The sequence below is a fragment of the Pelecanus crispus genome, chromosome 6 (genome assembly GCF_030463565.1).
Source record: "Pelecanus crispus isolate bPelCri1 chromosome 6, bPelCri1.pri, whole genome shotgun sequence".
NCBI classification, from domain to species: domain Eukaryota; kingdom Metazoa; phylum Chordata; class Aves; order Pelecaniformes; family Pelecanidae; genus Pelecanus; species Pelecanus crispus.
This window is the reverse complement of record NC_134648.1, coordinates 15746666-15767653: the sequence shown is the minus strand read 5'-3', so window position 1 is coordinate 15767653 and position 20988 is coordinate 15746666. Positions and strand designations below refer to the sequence as shown.

General features: G+C 36.8%; 1 protein-coding gene across 1 annotated transcript in view; it reads left to right on the top strand.

The window, feature by feature from the left end:
* SOX6 (SRY-box transcription factor 6) overlaps positions 1-16648 on the top strand; it is a 379772-nt gene extending 363124 nt beyond the window's left edge. Inside the window, exons 16-17 of the mRNA XM_075712793.1 lie at positions 1566-1782; positions 9691-16648. Of these exons, the coding sequence (XP_075568908.1) occupies positions 1566-1782; positions 9691-9994 (521 nt within the window). The 3' untranslated portion in view covers positions 9995-16648. The remainder of the gene's footprint in view (positions 1-1565; positions 1783-9690) is intronic.
* The last annotated feature ends 4340 nt before the right edge of the window (positions 16649-20988 follow it).

Below are 20988 nucleotides of genomic sequence, written 5' to 3'. Positions count from 1 at the left end.
GTAAAAATCAAGTTTCCTCTGTAATCATTTTATTGTAAACTTTAAGTTCAGATACATTCTTACCAAAGTTTGTTGCATGTTAGTTCAATCAGAGGCAAGAATACATAGAAATAAATGTTACTTTGTCCTAAAACTTCCAAAATCTTACTTAGTAGTTCTCATATTTTTGTCTACCACATAAGTAAGTTATATGAATAGCCTTTCAGTTTTGTATAAAACCTGCACTGTTTCAGCGTTGGCAGCTGTAGGGAATCTATATTATTTGTGTGCATTCTGTGAAAAAACTATTAGGAGCATAGTAACTGTATTCATTAAAATGTAAACTTCCAGCATAAATATTTCAGAAGTGCCAGCAATTGAGTGTTTGTTAACCATGGAATTAACCTGTCAGTATCTGCTCTGCCACAAATAAGTCTATGTCCATATAATATCTGTGCAACTTTTCCAGGACAATGAGAAAAGAGACTGAAATATTAGAACTGACACAGAGTATTGCTGGCTACGGATAATATTTATACAACTTTTCCATTTGTTGATGTATGAAAAATCTTGGTAAAAGAATAGCTTCCACCCACGTTTACCACAGCTGTAATCGTTTTATTCATCTAAAAGACACCAAAAAGCTACTTTCTGCATTTCTTATCGCCGGGGGGGGGGGGGGGGGGGGGGGAAAAATCCCTCCTCTATTCAAGTGTTTAGATAGCTCCTTATAAACAATACAAGAGATCTGAATACTTTTTCTTCTTCCTGTGTACACTGTGTTAATTTTAAAACTTTTTTATTGGTGCAGCTTTCAATGAGAGTTTACAGTACCTGAAGTGGTGTATATAATTACAGTGTGCTTTCTGTTTTTCTTTTCTTTTTAAATATAAGTTTGTTAAATGTAACTTTCTCAGTGCAGTTCTGTGCATTTATTACATCTGGCCAGAAGATAATATGCATAATAGGGTTTCAAATATGGTAAGGTGCCCAGCTTATACCAGAAGATTAGTAAATTTAAGACACCCAGACAGCAAGGGATTTTTCATAATTTTGTTGAATCTATAAGGTTTTGATAATTTTTTCCTGCTACATAGCAAGGTATTAAAATCTATTAGTAGGAGCATATAAACCAAATCCTCATAAAACTATCAAAGCAGCATGTATCCCTAGGCAATGTGTTAAGCTTTTAACAGTAAAAGTATGGTTGTAGGCCTTATTTAACCATAATACTGTGCGTGACATTACAAAGGTATAGAATTATTCACAGATTAATGTTCATATTGTAAAAAGTTAAATAGTTGGTTTTGCAGCATGAGGCTGAGGCTTTAAGAAATAACTATTGATTTTAAGTGCACCTATTCAATAGAGATTTACATATGTTTTGTCTGCAGCAGTATCTGAAAGTCAAGGTTCTTTTAAGGTGTATCAGGTTGTGCATCCCCATACATGTGCTGGCTGATGTAAATGCAAATCACTTTAATTATTTAAAATATGTTTATTATGGCAAGAAGGCATGTTGAAATGTGTATGTGTAAAGCTAAACCTGCTTTACTTGAGCACTCATTGATGTTTTGTGTTAATAGGATCTCGCTGGAAGTCCATGTCAAATCAAGAGAAACAACCTTATTATGAAGAGCAGGCACGGCTAAGTAAAATCCACCTAGAAAAGTATCCTAATTACAAATACAAACCTCGACCAAAACGTACCTGTATTGTTGATGGAAAGAAATTGCGTATTGGTGAATACAAACAACTGATGAGGTCTCGAAGACAGGAGATGAGGCAGTTTTTTACCGTAGGGTGAGTACTATTGTTGTAATTGTTTTCAAAGACACAGCATGCTGTTTGAAAACAAATAGACTTATCTGTTTAAGTCACTGACTAATGTCATTTAGAAGGTAAGGATTTGAACCTGTAAAACCTTATTAAAAACATAAGATACATCATGGAATATGGAGCTATCAGCTTGCCACTGACTGCTGATTATGAGACTGATTTTGGAATTCTTTTAAAATCAAAAGAAGTTGTTTCCCATTAGCCTGACAGGTTTGAATCATGTCTTTTGTGAGTTATTAGTAAGCTAATCCATTCTGGGCTAGTCATGACTCCAGGATCATTTCCTAAATTAAGACAAGAACAAAGAGAAAACCACAAAAGATTATTCTAGTGTAGAATAGGGAGTCGGGAGAGGGGGAAAAGGGACAGGAGTAATAGCAGTTACATTAACACGCATTAATGAATGATATCATAGCATGAGGCTATCGGGAATTTTGTTATGTATAGAACTGCGGAAAAAATGTTTTTTAAATCTAAATGTTTTAGGAAGAGTCTTTCAAGTAGTGCACAGATAGACTGGGTAGATTTACAACTCGGAATATATGCCTCAAAAAGATCCTGGCATAGTTTTAAAAACATTGTGTGTTTTTTAACAGTATTTCCTCTAGTCTTCAGCAGAGGAAACAGCACTATGAAAGATCTCCAGGCTAAAGATAACAAAAGTCCAGTGAAACAACTGCACCATAACTGATTTCTCTCTCCTGTTTTTTTATGAATTGATCTGTGATGCTCAGTGCTCTAACACAATGTTTCTGGTGGTTTACAAGGAGTCTAAAAGCTATCTCCAGTGCCAGCCTTTCCAAATTCACAATGTTCTGCTTATTTCTCTAATCACAATAGTCTCCTTTTGTTGGGTACTTCACTACCAGATAATTGACCTTGACGTCGATTATGTGCCCTCGTTTTTGGCTTGGGATGCAGAACTCCTGTTGCAGTCAATTATTTTGTGGTACAGCCTGCAATGATGTGGGCTCTTTCTCAATCAGTAAATAGAAGTGTTTCTGATATCTTGAAATAACCTTCCAGTCTATAGTTTTGACATTGTTTTTTATTCTTCACTCTAAGGGAAATTGTTTACTAATAGGCTTCCATCAAAATTGTACATAGAACTCTAAACAGAAATCTGAATTTATACAGCACGTTCCAAATTATATTCAGATTGAGGGAATGAAACTCTAGCTTATGTCTTCCAAAGCAGATTGACAGATCAAATCACATTTAGACAAGAAATGCAAGAGAAATGCCAAAACAGCAGTCTGAACAATTTGAGAATTGTTTGCTAATTCAAAACAGTATTAAGCAGTAGCATTTTACACATTGGAAGAGGTGGCTAAATATGGAGGTGAATTTATGGAGTACGGATTTAAGAAACTTCTAGAAGTGACTACCTAAGGAGTGATACTGTGATTTAAAAAAAATATAATGAAAACTATTCAAAATTAAAATGCTGGTGCAACCTAAATGCAACAACTTTCTCATATATCAAACAGTATGATCACAAAGACCATGTGAATGTCATCATTTTCTTGAAAGGATTGGTTCTAATTGATATTTATGCTAAGTCCACTTCACACTTCTCTATCCATGTTGAAGAAGTTTTAAAGTAGGAGTAAATTACCTTTGTGCACTTATGTAATGATGCAGTGAATTTTACCAGAAACGACAACTTTTAGTTATGCAAGTGATGAAAAAGGGGGTATGAAGTCTAATGGATGCGTTCAATAAAGGTGAAATGAGATCCATGTTGCAACTCAATATGAATATAAATTTTGATACTGAGGAAACACAGGCTGTAATTTTTAAAAGTACTTCATGCTTTTCTGTGACTTCCCACTGTTGCCCCAAATTCCCTTTTTCCCTAAAGAAAAAATTAAAATAAAAATCTTGGGGCAAAAAAGGTGAAAAAAACACCAGGACAATTTCTTTTGCACTGAAACATAAAACATGACATCATTTATTTCAGCAGAATAGTTTACTGAGTAATAAAAAGCAACATTTCATCCAAATCAGATTATAATTCAGTGAAACACAGTAATTGAGCCCATCAACTTCTTAAACTTACTCTTCCTTGTGTTTAATATAAATATCACATAAAGCATCAGCTGGAACAGCTTTCCTAACTGACCTTGTACACCCATCATTTTTCCACTGTTTTTATGGAACAAACAGCATAAACCGTCCTTCAGAACTGTAGGCGTGGGAGTTGAAATGCAGTTTCCTTTTCAGAATGAACTAGGAGACAAATGTGGATTTTAGGATTGAATATACTCTATGTTTACAGTAAATATTTCAGTGTAAGATAGAGAACAAAAGTACAAAACAGACTCCAATGAAATGTGCCAAGTGCTTCATGCTGCTTGAAGTCCTGCTGTGTTGTGGGTTTTTTTTTTTTTAAAGAACACACCAATTAGGTTGGGAATGGGTATGCCAAAATGGCAAAAAAATATCACAGAATAAAAAGATAAATAGGAGATGTGTGAAGGGAAAGAGAGACCTTCAAAACAGGTGGCTAGTGGAAAGTATAAATAGCAAGAAAAAATATATTCTTTCATATTTGTGTTTGGTATTCACTTATACCAAATGTCCATTTATGGCTTAAGCAATCCAGTAAAGGCTAATTCCTTTCAGATCCCCTTGGGTGAGCCACTGGCTAGCATAGAATAATCCTGCCATGCATACAACTAAAACACCCCCCACCACAAACATAGAAAGAATTTTATACTGCTTGAACTTTGAAGGTGCAAAAAGCTCATACTGCTTACTTCAGTGAGCCGCATTCTTGATAAACATTGGTAAGATGCACGGAAGTTGTTTAGAGAATCGCAATATACAAACTAGCCAGGCTTTAACATAAAATAGAGAAATGACCTAATGAATGGCTAGGTTCTGTTCTGATTTTTGAAGAAAAGCTTCCAAAGAATTGAATGAGAGTGAAGATTTCTTGGAATAAACTGGCAGGAAATTCATGTTTTGAGGTGAACGTTATATATATGATAGACCAGCACAAAAATCTAGGAACTGGCAAGTATTTCAAAGAACAGAGTGGAACTTAAAATGTGCATAGGCCTTCTATTGCATCCCTACATGAATGATTTTTGTTCCAAATGAGGCAGATAATATACAGAAATAATTCACGTTTAATGCAGACTATATTAAAATTTTGCTGGTTTTAATCTAGTGGAAGCTGAATCTGAAGCCAGCTGTGTCTTTAAAATAATTGAGTTATTTTTAATAATAAAATTATTAATGGGAAGTTGTGAATGATAACTTCAGCATAAGTTAATCCCTGAACAGACTTCAAGTGATTTACAGTTTATCTTCAATAGTACTTTTTTTGTAATGCATAAATAAATGTGAACTAACAAATAGATCATATATAAGCCATAAATTCAGACATTTTAAGTTAAGAGTCTGTCTTTTGTTACCTTGTCTTACAAATATAATTCAATTCTTAGTAATTTTTACAGTCTAATACACTCTAAATACAAGTGTATGATATATATATTTCTCTGCAAAATGATGTAAGCAGTAACTTTTTCTGTGTTTTACCAGTGTAAGATGTTTAGAATAAAGCCTTTATAGTGTTTATAACTACTGTACACACATAGTCTGAATGTTGCTAGACTACGGTTTTGAATAAGGCTGTAATATTATACTCCTGTAGCTTGAACTTAAAGTAAGTACACAATGGGTGCCTTTGTGAGATTTACTGTTATTTCATTCCTTATGGGAATGTAAGTTTCAGGGGTGTGTAGCATATAAGCATTTTCCTTAATGCAATCGATTTTGTTTCAGTCATTTAAAGAGCTGTCAGAAAATAGTTGGGAAAGGATCAGAAAACAATGGTAATTTGCCAATTTAAATGTTTAGCTAGTTTTGCAAGAGTCAAAAGTGGAACATTCTCCAGGAAAATCCTAAGAATATTAATGCCACAAACTTTTGAGCAGGTCAGTTGGTCTAAGAATTTTCATATTACCTCCTTTTTTATATTTACCTAACTATTTTGGGCCAAATCTTTGGCCCCAGACCTGACAGGCATGTTAGCAATGCTGGCAGAGCAGAGAGGCAAGCGACCTGTAGTAACTGGCCACATAAGGATTTGTCTGGCAAAGAGGAGATGGTGGAGACAGGAGTGGTTTGAAGCCAGGGTGCGTAGCCATGCGTCACTGTTCCTCACAGATCTGAAGAGATAGGAAGATTGATGCTGGGTTGTGGAAATCTTACCCAGGCAGAAAACATCTGTGCTTTAACCATGTGCAACTGAGTTGAATTGTAACCTGTAGCTTGCAGTAAAGTATGTTTTTATCTTATCACTCCAAGGTCCTATGATAGGCAAAAGTCTAGTGAGACACAAGGATTAAACATGTGGAATTTAATGTTATAAGAAATACCATTAACATGAATGCCTTTAAGAACCACAAATAAAAGGAAAGATAATGGCTAGAGTCGTAGGTTAGAAACTCCAACTCTTCCTTTCAGGGAGAGTGGCTAGAATTTAAATAAATGCTCTGATTTCTTCCCCCCTCCCATCCTATAAAATTTAATTATGTAGCAAATGATAACACTCATCTCCCGTGACATATGCCATCCATATAGTTTGTGATATCTTAAAATAAGGCTTTCTGGGATGTAATGCAGCAACTTGAGCAGAATTCACAGTGACAACCTGATCAGTTCTAAATAATAGCAGGGCTCAAGTGAGAGGTAGGTGTCCAGTTACTGGGGGTGTGTGGGTGCCCATGTTTAAGTGCTAGCAAATTTGTGCTAGCAAATGGGTAGCAATTTGAGACACTTCCCATTTAGGTGGCAGACTTACCACATATTTATAGTTCCACGGTGAGATATAGGTAATTTAAAGCTTGCAGTTATTACCCACCCAGCAGCAGGCATGCACACCATGTCTGATTTTTGTTTACTATGTAAAAAAGAACTGCATTTATGAATGACAAATTCAGTAAGCCTTTAACTTTCCTGTTACACCAATTAAGTTCTTTACCAATTAGATGCATTCTATAGTTTGCCATGCATTTGGTGCATTCTCAGGTAAAAGGTATCTCTGTACATTCTGCATCATTATGCCCAGGTGACCTGCTCCCTTTATACTTTGAAATGAGTGGTACTTGGACAAATATACCATCCCATTGAAATGTGGATATGCAAAAGAGTTTTGCTAACTTGATAAACATTTGAAAGAATATCTGAATTTCTTAACTTGGTCTGTCCTTTAGGGCTTAACACTGACAACCATCATTTTATCAAGACACCTCACAGCCCTGTCCTAAACAGATTTTTTTCCTTCTTGCTGCTTATAAAAAGGCAATTTGCTTCTAAAAAATTACAAATTTTTCTGGGGGGAGGGGTAGGGGTGGATATTAGGGTTCTGATCCTTAGTGTCATCTATAACACAAGAGCAGCTTGCACTCATTCTTTGAGTATATTCTACAACTCTTATTAGAAGAGTTGTAAAAAGAACTTCTCAAAACATCTTTTGGCATTAGTATTGTGGTGTTCTTTGATGAATGATTGGGGATGCTTTGTTTTGTGAATTTATTTATTCTAAGAAATAGCGGAAACAGACTAGTACCAGCAGTTGTTAGATGGGCAGATTAGAGAGAATTGTGTGTATGGCCTGATGACAACTACGTAGAATTTTGCTGTGACCATGTGTGGGTTTCTTTTTCCTTTGCTTTGTGAAAACAGTCATTAATGTGAATATTTTCTGTGCCTAAAAGTTGTGGAGGAGGTACGTGTGCATTTTTCACAGTAATAGTTTATACTCCTGACAACATGCAATCCTAAAACAGAAATGTTCCCATGTGAGGTAGGTGTTCAATTTTATGGATAAAGTATTGAAAGATGTTTGCAGAAAATCACTTGCAAGCAAATACATTGGCTGAAAATTGTTTTCACAGAACATTTATCAGACCATTTAAAAAGTGAAAATTTAGTGAAAAATCCCTAGCTGTTTGTAAATCATCTGCAAATCATCATTTGCAAACAGGAGTATAATGACTGTGTCAAATGAATTACTGCGATGTTTTTGCTCGCTGCTAGCCAGGTGTACCGTACTTATACAACAGATGTTTGAATTTCTCAAGCTGTGCAGAGGCTTTAAGAGTCGGGCTAGCAGCACCAGCAATGACAGTACTACATACTAGTTGAGTATTATCTTACACATAGTATTAATGATTTGACTATCTGCATTGGTTCCCAAACTTGAAGGACTCAGTAACTCTGTAGTGTGATATTTATCAAAATTAGAGTTAAAGACTCAACATTTAGGGTCTTGTAAATAAGCTTTACATTATTTTGTGTATTGATTTAGCCAATGATTAAGGATTTGTGAGAGACTGGTTTATGGAATGTCCTTTTGAATTTTAGCATAGAATGACAGAGTGGTCAAGAAATTGTGGATTCATTAGACTATTCAAACGCATCTGACACTGTTTCTCCTGCTAAAATTATATAATAGTTTTCTAATACTTGGTCAGTATTGCTCTAAAGAAGGTAGGGAATATATTGAAATAAATGATTCTTTAAATAGATCATGCAAATAGACATGTACGTTCAATAACTAGTCAATACGAAAACAGCATCTTCCAAGCCGCTTAGGTATTTCTGGTACTGCAATACATTCATTCAGTGTTACATCTAAATTATGATGGAGATTATCTTCCTTTGGACAAGTTACATCCCTTCTTTTTCTCTTAGCTTTACTAAAGGTAATAATCCAGAAATATATGAGAATATTTGTATGAGTATTTTAATATAGAAAGTATGTTATTAGTTAATTAACCCAAATGTAAGAAGTAGATTTAATGAATTTGTAGCCGATAAGATCTTGACCATGGAATGGGTTCAGCAACCTGACCTTTACTCCCCAAAGCATCTGAACAGACATACATCACTGTAAGAAGAAACATTGCATCACTTAGTACAACTATGTACATGCTTACAGTAAAGCTTGTGTTGAATTGCTTGACTGGCAGTGATATAAGCCTATTTTTGTTGAAGTGGGGTATTGGTCCAGTATGCTTAAAATCACACACACATGAAAAAGACGACATTACATAGTGCAAAGTTAGATATCAGAAGGTAAGATGTGTCAAAAGTAGAGGTAGTGCTCCCTTAATTGAGTCTTCCCATGTATTCGCATTGTCAAAATAAATCAGATCTGACATTGGGTTCTCAGGAGGAAGTCTTAATTTCTGTAGACTCTCCATCACCGTAGAAAAAAGAACATTTGTTCCTTTTTTTAAAGTACTTTGCTTCAAAAACTCAGTCTTAAAAATTAAATCCTGAAGAACAAATGGCATTCTGATCATGGATTTAAATAAAAATCAAAAGCCAACAATATAATATCAAAAGTATTTCTAAGTGACAGAGGAGTCTACCTAGGACTTAAATGGTGAATTATATACTTAGAGTTAGACAATGTTACTTAGTCACCTGTCTGCCATTTTAGGTATTTACAGGTAATCTTGAGGTCCCCTCATTAACAGAAACTCTTGTCAGGAGTTTGGAGGATTTAGATTTTGGATACATGATGCCTACAGCAGCAGTTAGGTATTACACAGCTGCCTGAAACCTTTTGATAATCTCTATCCAAGTGCTAGTTTGCAGTACAGTTTAAACAAACACATAAAAAACATAGAAGAATCAATGTCTGATAGTTACTAAACAGTTTATTCTGCAGTTGTCCTTGGGGGGAGCTAAGATGAACCAATTCCGTATGGGACTCGACTGTGAACCCCAGAGGAATGCATGCAGCCTTTCTAGGAAACCACCTGCTTTTCTTTCATTTGGACTTGCAGAAAGTCTTCCCTCCTTTGAACACAGGAAATCATGTTCCCCTCTTGTTTTTCCTTCCAGACAACAGCCTCAAATTCCAATCACCACAGGAACGGGGGTTGTCTATCCTGGTGCTATTACCATGGCGACTACCACGCCATCACCTCAGATGACATCAGATTGCTCGAGCACCTCTGCCAGCCCTGAGCCCAGCATCCCCGTCATTCAGAGCACTTACGGTATGAAGACAGACAGCGGAAGCCTTGCTGGAAATGAAATGATAAATGGAGAGGATGAAATAGAAATGTACGAGGACTATGAGGATGATCCCAAATCAGACTATAGTAGTGAAAACGAAGCCCATGAGGCAGTCAGTGCCAACTGAGGAGTGTTCACAGAATTAAAGTACTCAGACTAATTTGGGTTTTTTTGGGTTTTTTTTGAACAAAAGTTCTTAAAGAGCCTGCATGCATGTGTGGCTCCTACAGTTACATCAGCAGAATGGTCTTAAATGTTTCTTAATGTGTGAGACAGATTGTTTCCCTAATTTTTCATGAACTTGGTTTTTTGTTTTTGTTTTTTTTTTAATTTAGATGAAGACATATATTAAATACCAGACATCAGGACTTGAAAACTTATATGAATCAATAGCTGTCTTACAAGTCTTACCTTTTGTCTTTTTCCTTTTGGATGCTGATAAAGGTTTAAGTTACTGTTTTAGATGGGGGTTATACATTCTCACTCAGGTATGCTGTGCCAGCCTACAGGTTGTGAATGTGTTTTTATTCTGGATTATTTTAGAAAACAAAAACTGCAGATTTCATATTGTGAAACAGAACAAGTCCGCAAGTGTGCACATCTGTGCATCATAGCTTGTCTTTAAAAGATAGTCTCTGAATTCCATTTTTTTCCATATGTATAGCTGAACTTCTGATGTGCCAAACTTTTCATAACTTTTGAATCTTAACATTTAAAAAAAAGTCTTAAAGGAGACACTGTAAAGTCTTAGACAATCCTTTGGCATCTTAAAAGAATTATATATAAAACCTAATTTTTTCCAGAATATGGTAAAGTACTCAGGAATCTGGAGACAGGATATTCTTAAGAAGTGAACATGGTTGCCATAGTGCATGTGCCCAATTGCTTTTGCCTCTTGATGTGCCATTAGTGTGAAATTTTAAGTAAGCACAAAAGAGCGATCACCAGCTATGGACGGGCCTGTCTTAGCGGTGTGAGGCCACCTCTGATTACATTCTCTACCCATTCTCTACTTTGCTTTTAACCCTTGCATTCAGTCTTAACATATTTTCTCTTAAATAATTTATTCATTCCAGAATGTCAAGGGTCCAAATACTTAATATTTATTTTTAAAAGTACTGTTGGTGGCATTACACTTACAATTCCTTATTGATATGTTAAAGAGCCCCTTCGTTCTCCTCCCCTAAATTACACAGGTATGTGAAAATAAAAGTGCACCTGCTACTAAAATGAACATGACATTCATGAATGAGAAATTCAGTTGTTCCTGTAACACTGTATGTTCAAGGAGCACTTGGAAACACTCTGCTATATGTAATGCAAAATAAAGTGAGTACTTTTATATGCACATACAGTACGAATATTCCTAAAAAATTGTGTTTATAGTTACAAACCTCTATACTTAGACAGACAGCAAAGGCAGATGTAAAATCCAACTGTATATAGAGTCCACCATGATGAATTTTTAGGGCCTGTGGAATCCTGCAGTGAATCATGGCTCTGTACATCACGTTCCTGTTGTCACCTGAAGGAACTGTTTGCTACCTTAAGTATTTATGCAGTGATTTGTATGTGAGACTCCTAGTGGGGGAGGGAAGGCCACACAAATGTCTGACTTGCAAAGATGGCAAAATGGTGCATCAAAAATATTTATTGAGTATTAGTCACGTTGGATTGTGAGCCAGATCTTGATAAATGCTTGTCAAGTGCTTTGGGATCTTTGGATGTAAGGTGCTATAGAAACTAAAGTTTTTATTTGTATTACTACTAGAAACAATGCAATTGCTAGAGAAAATTCTGGGAAATATACAAGAGAGAGAGATGCAAAGATTGCGAATTTATTGCAAGAAGAAATTGCCTTTATGTTTTTCCCTCACACTCCACTCCTGTTCACAAATACATCACTGTATATATATGCAGAACCAATGGGCCTGATGAATACATGTGCTGAAGCTCCTCAACTCCCTCAGCTTTTATTTTGAATTTGATATGTTCAGCACATTGGTGATAAATTCAGACTTGGGCTGAGAGGTATGAGTGGGCCTAGAGCAGCTCCTCTTGAAGTCTGCAGGAATCTTCCCACAGAGCTGAATGGGCTTTGTTTAGGGCCCAGACAATGAAAGAAGTATAGTGTTAATGCTGGCTATCCTCGTGCTATCATCCTATCTTGCAGAAACTCATGTGCAGTGCAATGACAGGATGCTGTATCGGGAGCAGACATTTTCCTCATAGCCCCACTAATACCTATTTGAGCAGAGATAGCCATTGTTGCCACTGTAGGAATCACATTTAAATGTGCGAGAACAACCCTCTAGACAAAGAACATTGTTCAATTTACAGGACAATTTATAAAGATAATGGCATAGAAACACAATGGTCAAATTTCTCTGACCATTTTGTAATTTGGAACAAAATGCTATATTTTTAATATTTATTTAAATGTGTTCTGAGTCCATGTCTAATAAGCAATAAACTGGTCTAGCCAAGACTTTAAAGGCATATGCTGTGTCGTTAGCTGGTGAGCGCCCTCTTTAATCTGGCTAAGGTACTGATAGAAAGTGGTTTTTGTTCTTATAATTGCTTGGGAATTTGAACTGTTTTTAATACATTCAGCTCAGATTGGGGGGAGGATACCATTATTTCCTAAAAGAAAAATGACTATTTATTAATGTCTTACATAATTCTCCATTTAGAAGTATCTCTCCCTCCCCCCATGTCACTTTCTCTCTTGCTCTCTTTTTTTCTGGTTTTGTTGCATAGTAGAATGCTGTATTGCTAGCATTGTATTTTATGTAATTATTTTTTTGCACAAAGGCAAACATTTAGATTAGTTGGTTAATTTTTTTTAAATTTTATGACCATGCCAAAATAATATTCTGCAGGCTTGTGGAGAACAAAGGACTGTTCTTTAGGACTGAAACTTGATTTTGCTTGTAGTACAAAAAAACACACACTCACAGATGTTGTTTCGTAAGTGTTATAAGCACTGGATATAAATGGTATTTTTTATCACTTCTGACTAATGTGAAACTGTTGTACGAAAACTACATGAACAAAAGTCATCTGTTTCGACTCGTGTGGGCCTGCCTCACAGTTGCCGGATTTGAGTCATTTTTATGTCTTGTTATTTCATTTATTTATGCAAAATACATGTATGTATGAACACTTTGTTTTAGCTCCAGCCCTGCCTCAATGCTGATGCTCTGTATGTTAAAGCCACATTCTTGAAAATGACTGGCTGTTCAGGAATTGCCAGCTGGTAAAAATTGCATTTGTTGGCTGGGGGAGTGGGAGGAACATATTTGAATCTGAATTGTGCATATGAGCATTTTATTCTATTTATTAGCCGACATTGGCTCTAAAATGTCAGTAGAAATCAAGGAAGGACAATCATAAGGATAAAACCCAACATTTTTACTTTATTAATCGGAGCTCAAAACAAAGTTTTTGATGAATTTACCATCTCATTTTAGAATTTTTTTTAAATTGTGTAAATATAACATAGGAAATAGAATTTTATTTTTTGTTCATGGATACTTAGTGAAGTATAAGTTATGTATTTACTTTTGTTCTATATCAGTGTATGTTGGTCCATATTAAATGCTGACAAGTCACTGTACCTCATGTAGATGCTGAATTTACACTTGCAGTGTGAGCGCAGTATTGTGGACCTGTAGCTGGGACAGCAAGATGCCTCACTTGTGCTCTCACTGATTTTTAATAGCATATTCCACAAACACAGAATACTTTCTTCTTTTTTAGGAAGCTGATACATTAAACTACCAAATTTCTGATACATTTGATAGGAAACACAGTCTTCTGAATCCAAGTAAAACTGATGAGATATTTTACTTCTCAACAAGAATGGCATTTGGAAGTCAAATGCATATCCCTGGAATGATTCTCATGACTAAGATGGCCCTTGCAATGCAGTCAAGACTTAATAATATCAAGCCTTTATTTTCTACATTCATTAAATCACGTTATTGTCATATTAGGCTATAATACCTGGGGAAATTGTTCACACAATACACAAAGAGGACTTGTGGAATTGCTTTTTAAGCATAGCATTTGAGCCCCCCCTTAATAACTCTGATTGAAAAAAATAACAATTCCATTCAGGTAATGCACAAATATAGTAATACTATTCTCTCTGTGAACAGACAGTTTATTTAATTAACAAATGCAATATATTTTCTTTTTGGAAAATTATAAAATACCTGTTTTCAAGAGAAGAACACTCCCGAAACAGTCTGATACCAGCTAGAATAGTTCACTTCATATTTCATAAAAATGGAAGATAAAAGTCTTAATGGAAACAGAACTGCTTTCCAGGGTTCAGGTTTACATGGAGAAATTACTTTGACCAAGTGGCCCAATTCTGGTCTGCCTGTTTGTTTGGGCATCACCATTTAGTTTGTGAAACCGCCTGCTAAGAATACATGGGATCACAATGTGCTCCTAAATCAGTGTACTCAGGTGCAGCCTGAGACAGGGGGAGGGCAAAAGATGGGATTTCCTCGGGACGGGAATGCAAAACGAACAGCAGCATTAGTCACAATAAATAGGATACCCTGTGCAAAGTGTACAGCAGTCGGCTGTGGGCAGTTCCTGCTTCGAGTACAAACACAACCACCTCCCAATGCAATCTAAAACATAGTCCTCTCTCTGGGTTGGCTTTCTGGTTTGGTTTTTTTTTGGTCATTATCAAAGGCATGGCATTTCAAAATAATTTCCTAGCAAAACATACTACAAGATTAACACCCCCATCCTCCCCCAGCAAAACACTTACCTACCTGCTTAATATTAAGCATGTTAGTACTTCCATGGCAGTCATGAGGACCAGTAAAGCGTTGGTGTTAAGCGGGGCAAACTTTGCTGAGCCAGGGCCACAGTGCGAACAACTGCACTGGAGATGCAGCCAGCAGAATGTATGATAGAGTTCTTCATGTTTTTATGAGAAGTTAATGAATGGGCTTGGACCCTTGGTGTTTTGCATGCTTTTTTTAAGATTCAGGTTGGCACTTAAGCATGTTCTTTTAAAAGAATAATACTATATGACCTCATTTGATCTTTTACAAAACACTTGCTCTTTTCCTTTAAAAAAAACCTTCCCCCAAACCTTTTTTTTTTCTATAACCCATTAATATCTGTGATTTTTCTCAGCTCAAACTACATTTTTGATATACTGAAATGTCCTGCTACAGAAGGAAAAAAAAAATGTATATGCAAATATATTTCATTTTAATCCATCGCCCTTTTTTAACTACCCGATTTGTTGGAAATGGTGACAAAGAAGTATTCTGAGATTTCACACGCTGGGTAAAAAGGAGGTGGGGTGGGGTGAACTGGGCTAAAGGAAAACTTATCAAATTGGTATTTATGGCAATATGAAAGCTATAAAGCAACTTAGCGACATGGCTTGCTTTGTAATTTCCGCTTTCTAAAAACCACAAGTGAGGTCCTTGGTGCTCTTGGAGTATGGGGAATGTGCAAATATTTAACTGTTTGTATGCTGCACATTGCAGACCTGCTAGTGTGCATTCTCCGTTTGTCTTCCTTTGTCATTTGTGTTTTGCTTTCTAGAAAGCAACGTTTTTTTTCTTGTACCCTTCTTCAGCTTGTAGCAAACTAGAATGCTTAGCATTTATGTTCATTCATTATTGTATTTCCCATGTAAAAATTTTTTTATTACATTAAGACAAGCTTATAAGCTGTTACTACATAACTTATCTTACTGTAACTCTTATTTCCTGACATTGTAATTTGTTTGTGATGTATATTGTGAGATTGTACTCTATGTTAATTTAATCAGCACAATTCACTGACATGCTGGACTGACATGCTAGCTGCTGTTTCAAATTGTAAAGTTTGTGTAGAGCTGTTGGGACAACTGAGACTCTTGTCAAGGTACTATGCTTTGATTCCTATAGCAACGCTGTGGGGTGCAGCTCTTAACAGTGAGGGCTGCTCGTGTGACACCCACTGGCTAACTTAATGGGCAGGTTTTCTTTGTAGAAATTCTATATACAATGCAGGTACCTACCTGGGCCCATGGCCGGTAATTATTTGGGCGTTTAGAGGAAAAACTAGTGTCTATTGCTGCTTTGAATATGTTTTAAAGTCTGAAAATGTAAATAGTTTATCAAAAAAATCTTGTACAGTCCAGTGTAAAGTTTTTAAATGAACTTAAAGGTTGCCATCACATCTCACACTCTCCTCTTGATACAGTAAAAAAAAGAAAGAAAAAAGTTTGCTAAGGATACTGATTTAAAAAAAAAAAATCTGTTCTCAATTTAAAAAAGAGAATAGTTATTCTTAGCTCTGCTTCATTGCATAAACAGACTTCTTGGATTTTGTTGTGCAGTATTGACGTGAGGTAAATTAAATATTAAATAATCTTTCAGTGGTACTTTTAAGAGTCTTCTCCTCCTCTGCCTCAGTTATTAATGGAAAAGACAAAATTGAAAGACACTGTCCATATACAGTATGTTCTGGTGTACATTGGCACCTTACCTACATGTTTCGGGTGGGGGGGATTTTTTTTTTTTTTTTTTTTTTTGCACAAGGTGCTTTCCTGATATGTTAAACATGTCATCCTTGGGTGATACAGTATATGCCATGACAGGGGTTTAGACCCCTCAGGGGAGTGTCTATAAGACTGCCTATTTATGCTCATTTACCTCAAGACTGTCCTCTCTACCCTTAATCTATTCACCATCACTCCATCTTTTGTACTGCTGTTGACACTTACAAATTAAAGATAAATTTTGTTTTATGAGATGTGTGTGTGACTTCTTCTATGCATCCCTTATTATTCCTTTGAAGTAGCATTAAAGATTGACCATGATGAGTTGATGGACAGAAAAATGCAACTAGGCCTGTTCAGCTGGCCTCCTTTATATTTAGCGACTGAATCTTCCAGCTCTTAGGTTTTCCCCATGCCTTTCCATTCTACAAAGGCATTTATCAATCTCTGAAATCCATTAACACCATATGCTGTAAGAGACATGCATGATAACCAACCTAATTTGATAATATCCACTGGGTACTGTCAATTTTGTAAGCAGGAAGTGCTGTTGGTAGCAACATAATCTCAGAAGGATTTTTATTGAGTAGAAATGAGACAAAACTGTTCTCATGTTTCTTCTTTGTTTGCCTTCCCCTTTTCCACTGCATATAACATTAAACAAACTAACCAAAGTTGACAACAAAAAAACCCTATAGTTGCCATATTGCCATGTCTGTAGACTGCTGCCATTTGTGTATTATGATTGGCTTTTGACTTAGTAATTAGTCATGGTTCTCATAGGAAAAGAATAAATTACATTGACATGTACTGTACTATAATGTAACAGAACATTTTGATGGTGCATTACATCAGATTTCAGCCTAGTTATAGTTATTGCACAAACCACCCTGAAACATCTAAGTGGGAAAAGAATCCTTAGTTCCCTGGAGAGAGCATCATACATGAAATTACTAAAAATTACATACTGCATTATGAATCTATGTGATGAAATACTTCAGGGTCAAAAGTGGATGTAATGAAGTTGCTGACCAACATGTTATAATGGATAAATACATAAATATTGACTTGTGCAATTTAAGCTTTGGTTTCTGGTACGCAATCAACTAGTTGTTAGTCACACTGCAACACTAAAGTGGTCTTGAGGAGAAGGCAGAAAAAAACCTGTATTTCTGCTGCTGAACCTACAACAGTTGGACAAAATGTGGCAATGGCCATACCATAAGTTTGAAAAACAGAATTAGGCACTAGATCACAGTCTGTCCAGCTTAAGCTACTAAGGTTAAAGGCACCTGGACATGAAGCACCATGTCCTTGGGCCTGAATTTTACTTTCCTATGATACATCTGAAATGGGGTCCAATGCTCTGCTGCTGTATTTTCATATTGCTCCACTTAACTTACGCCATCCAAATTTTAGCTTTTTCTTTTTTCCCCACACATACTCCTTACCACATGATTTGTCTCGTTTTCTTGCTGGAATCTGCAGCTGTGAATAATGATCAGTAATCTGGGAACACAGGTGGTATCGGTTGGGTTGTTACATAGGTATAATGAAAAGGAAGCTGAGGAATGGCATACAGAAAGTCACTGCTTCCTGCAGCAGTAAGAGACAAAATGTTTATTTTGGCACCTCTAGATGTCAATCTAAAAAAATATGCACAAATTACGAGGCAGGACAGGGTGCTGTCTCCACACATACAACAATATTCTGGACAAGGTGGTGTGTTGGAGGCTGCAGAGCAGCACGCGTGTTGTTCCGGGTGCCAAGAGGAGTAGCATGCCCAGGACAGACAGGTGGCCATGCATAGGCATCATCTGGTTTCCTTCCCTGGAGGACAGCACCTTTGACCAACTCAGTCATGCTGGCTTCCCTGCACTAGCCTTGTTGTCACTCTAAATGGCCATCTTAGCCTTCAGAAATTTTTCTAAAAATACAGTGCATGCATCAGGTCACTGCAAGGGAAAGAAAGCACAGTGCTGGATGAGTAATAAATAAGCCTCTTGGCCTCCTAAGTCACTGGTTTTATTCCAGTCATCACAGGAAAGATCTACTGCACTGGAAGCCAAGCCACTTCTCTGGCACCAAATGAGTGACAGGGATAACCAAGATGAGAACTGACGTGCTCCTGCTGCCTGGGTCCGTTCTCCTTTCCTCGGATCTTTTTCTCCCTCTGCACTTTTCTCCCTGAGCACTGAAATGCAGCCTCAGAACACAAACTCTGCTCACCAGCTGCAGTGGCAGGTTCCTTGGGAGCCCTTAGGACTCACTGCAGCTAGGGGTTTTCAGGATTACAAGGTTCAGCACGATGGTCTGTCTCCCCACTGGTTACTTGCGCTGGGATTTTCCTGTGGCAATTAATTGCTACCACAGAAGCGCAACAGCAGCAGCTCGCATGGGATGGGAGGAGGGTGAGGAGGAAGGGGAGAAAAACAGTAGCTGATTTATTTCTTTAATATATGGTTTACAATAGAAAATATGAGCTCCAGGTTGTGTCTCTGAGCGGTTAATGACCAGCTGGGTTAAGGGCCTTCTGATACTGCCATTGGTCATTAACTGCCAGGAAATATCCTTCCTGTCATCTATTATTGCTTAATTGTATCAAGACCCACTACAGTGGAGGACTGTTAAATCTGCGGATTAATTGGAATCTGACCCTTAGTAGTTCTAATAATATCAAGGCCATTGCAGGTTAGCATTTGGGTTCTTGACATGACAGTCCATAACAAATTTCTTCAGAGCTGTTCTGCTTTATATTAATGCCTGTTGGATGATTGACACAGTAAAACATAATTGACCTGTAGAAATCACTGTAGTCAGTTGCATTAAGAACTACTTAGGGACACTTTAATTTACTTTGACACCACAGACTTTAAAGGCTTCTATACTTGTATTAAAACCTACTTAGAGTCTGGATGCTGTTGTAGCTCATCAGCAAAGGATCACTTGGTAAGAAAAAAGGTAATTATTAGAGTTTTAAATAATTGTCCTAAAATAAGCAAATTACAAAAGAAATGCATACTGATTATTTGGGGTTTTTTGGGTTTTTTTTTTTTTGCTACTCTTCTGGTTAATTAGCTCCTAGCAGGACATGTGAAGAAACCAACTAATTATTTTAAATTAGGTTTCAAAAATGGGATCTAAGCTCAAAACGTATAAACGTGAAGTACAAAAACCCCTGACTCTTGCATTACTTTCACAACATCCAGGTTTAATTTTATGAATGAGATACCTCAGACTTAAGACATGTGACTAAGGTCCTTTTTAAGTCAGGCCACACAGGGTTATATTTGGAAATCAGGAAATATAAATATTGTGCTATGACCCAAAGCCATGCAGTGGGATCCTAGCCTGGGAGCCACTACAGTCAGCAAGTGGAAAGGTATCTCTGCCATCAAGCCCCCATGATGGCTAATAACACCTTTATAGCTACTGTATTTTCACAACTAATTGGTCACAAATAACCTACAAAATTGAAAACACAGTAACTGTCCAACCAGCTTAGATTACTAGTCCACCTAGCCTGATAATTTTATGTTCAACAGTGGCAACAGGAGAGAGTAGCTAACGAGACCATCTGAGCCTGGCTGACATTTGCGGCTCGTTCTCATACTCCTCTGCATCTACAGTCATCGTGTTGGGCTGCTAATGGGTACAGCCCTTTCCTAGTCAGGAACATGGCGTGGTATTTTGGTTGATGAAGTGATTGAGGGCAAATTAGCAATTAAGTTTGCAGCCTGATCTTTCAATGAAGGGCCTTGATAAGGAGTTTTGCAACAGCCCTATTTATTCTTTTTAACAGAAGAAAATCAGAGAATCAAAACAGTCAGCCTATGTACAACTGAATTGCCAGGTCCATCATATGATCTAAAATATTTAGGATGCTAAAATTCTCCCATTTTTTGCAGGATCTGGTTAAAACTTAACAGACTTAATTCAGAAAATCTGGAGATCATCGATTTTAATGATCAAATTACTCAATCACTATGAAATATCTTTTATTCAAACATCAGGAAATCCACACTTGATGCAAGACTTAGTTAATTCCACTAGAATAGCTGCAGCTGCTGGAAAACCAAAGGGTAAGTGCTGGAGAGGGAAAAAGAAATCCTCTGAAACCTACCCACCCACGCAAAGATAAATGCTAGTCTTTTGCCACATGTTGAGAGATCATGCAGGAAAAAGGGCTTTTGGAAAAACCTTTACGTGGAAACTACCTATTTCTTTCGAGGAGTGTGACTACAGAGACTAGCAAGCTCTTCTAGTTTTGACAACCACAATATGGGTTGAAAGAAAAAGTGGGGGATAGTTGGTGTATATGATCTTATCTGCATGGTTTTTCCTGTGGACAGAGCCTGCAAAATCCCCCTAACGCTGCTTTGATTTCATATGACTCCAGGAGGAAAGCACTAGATATCCTAGCAGCTTTAGGTTATTTTAAGGAAAAAAGGGCTTATTTCAAGGAAAACGGGTCAGTATGAATACTCACATTATGCTATTTCACTAAGCTGCAGTAATCTGTACTAAGAATGGCATCGCTTCACCTCTCCCATGCATACATGTATGCATGTGTTAATAGTTTATAAAAGATT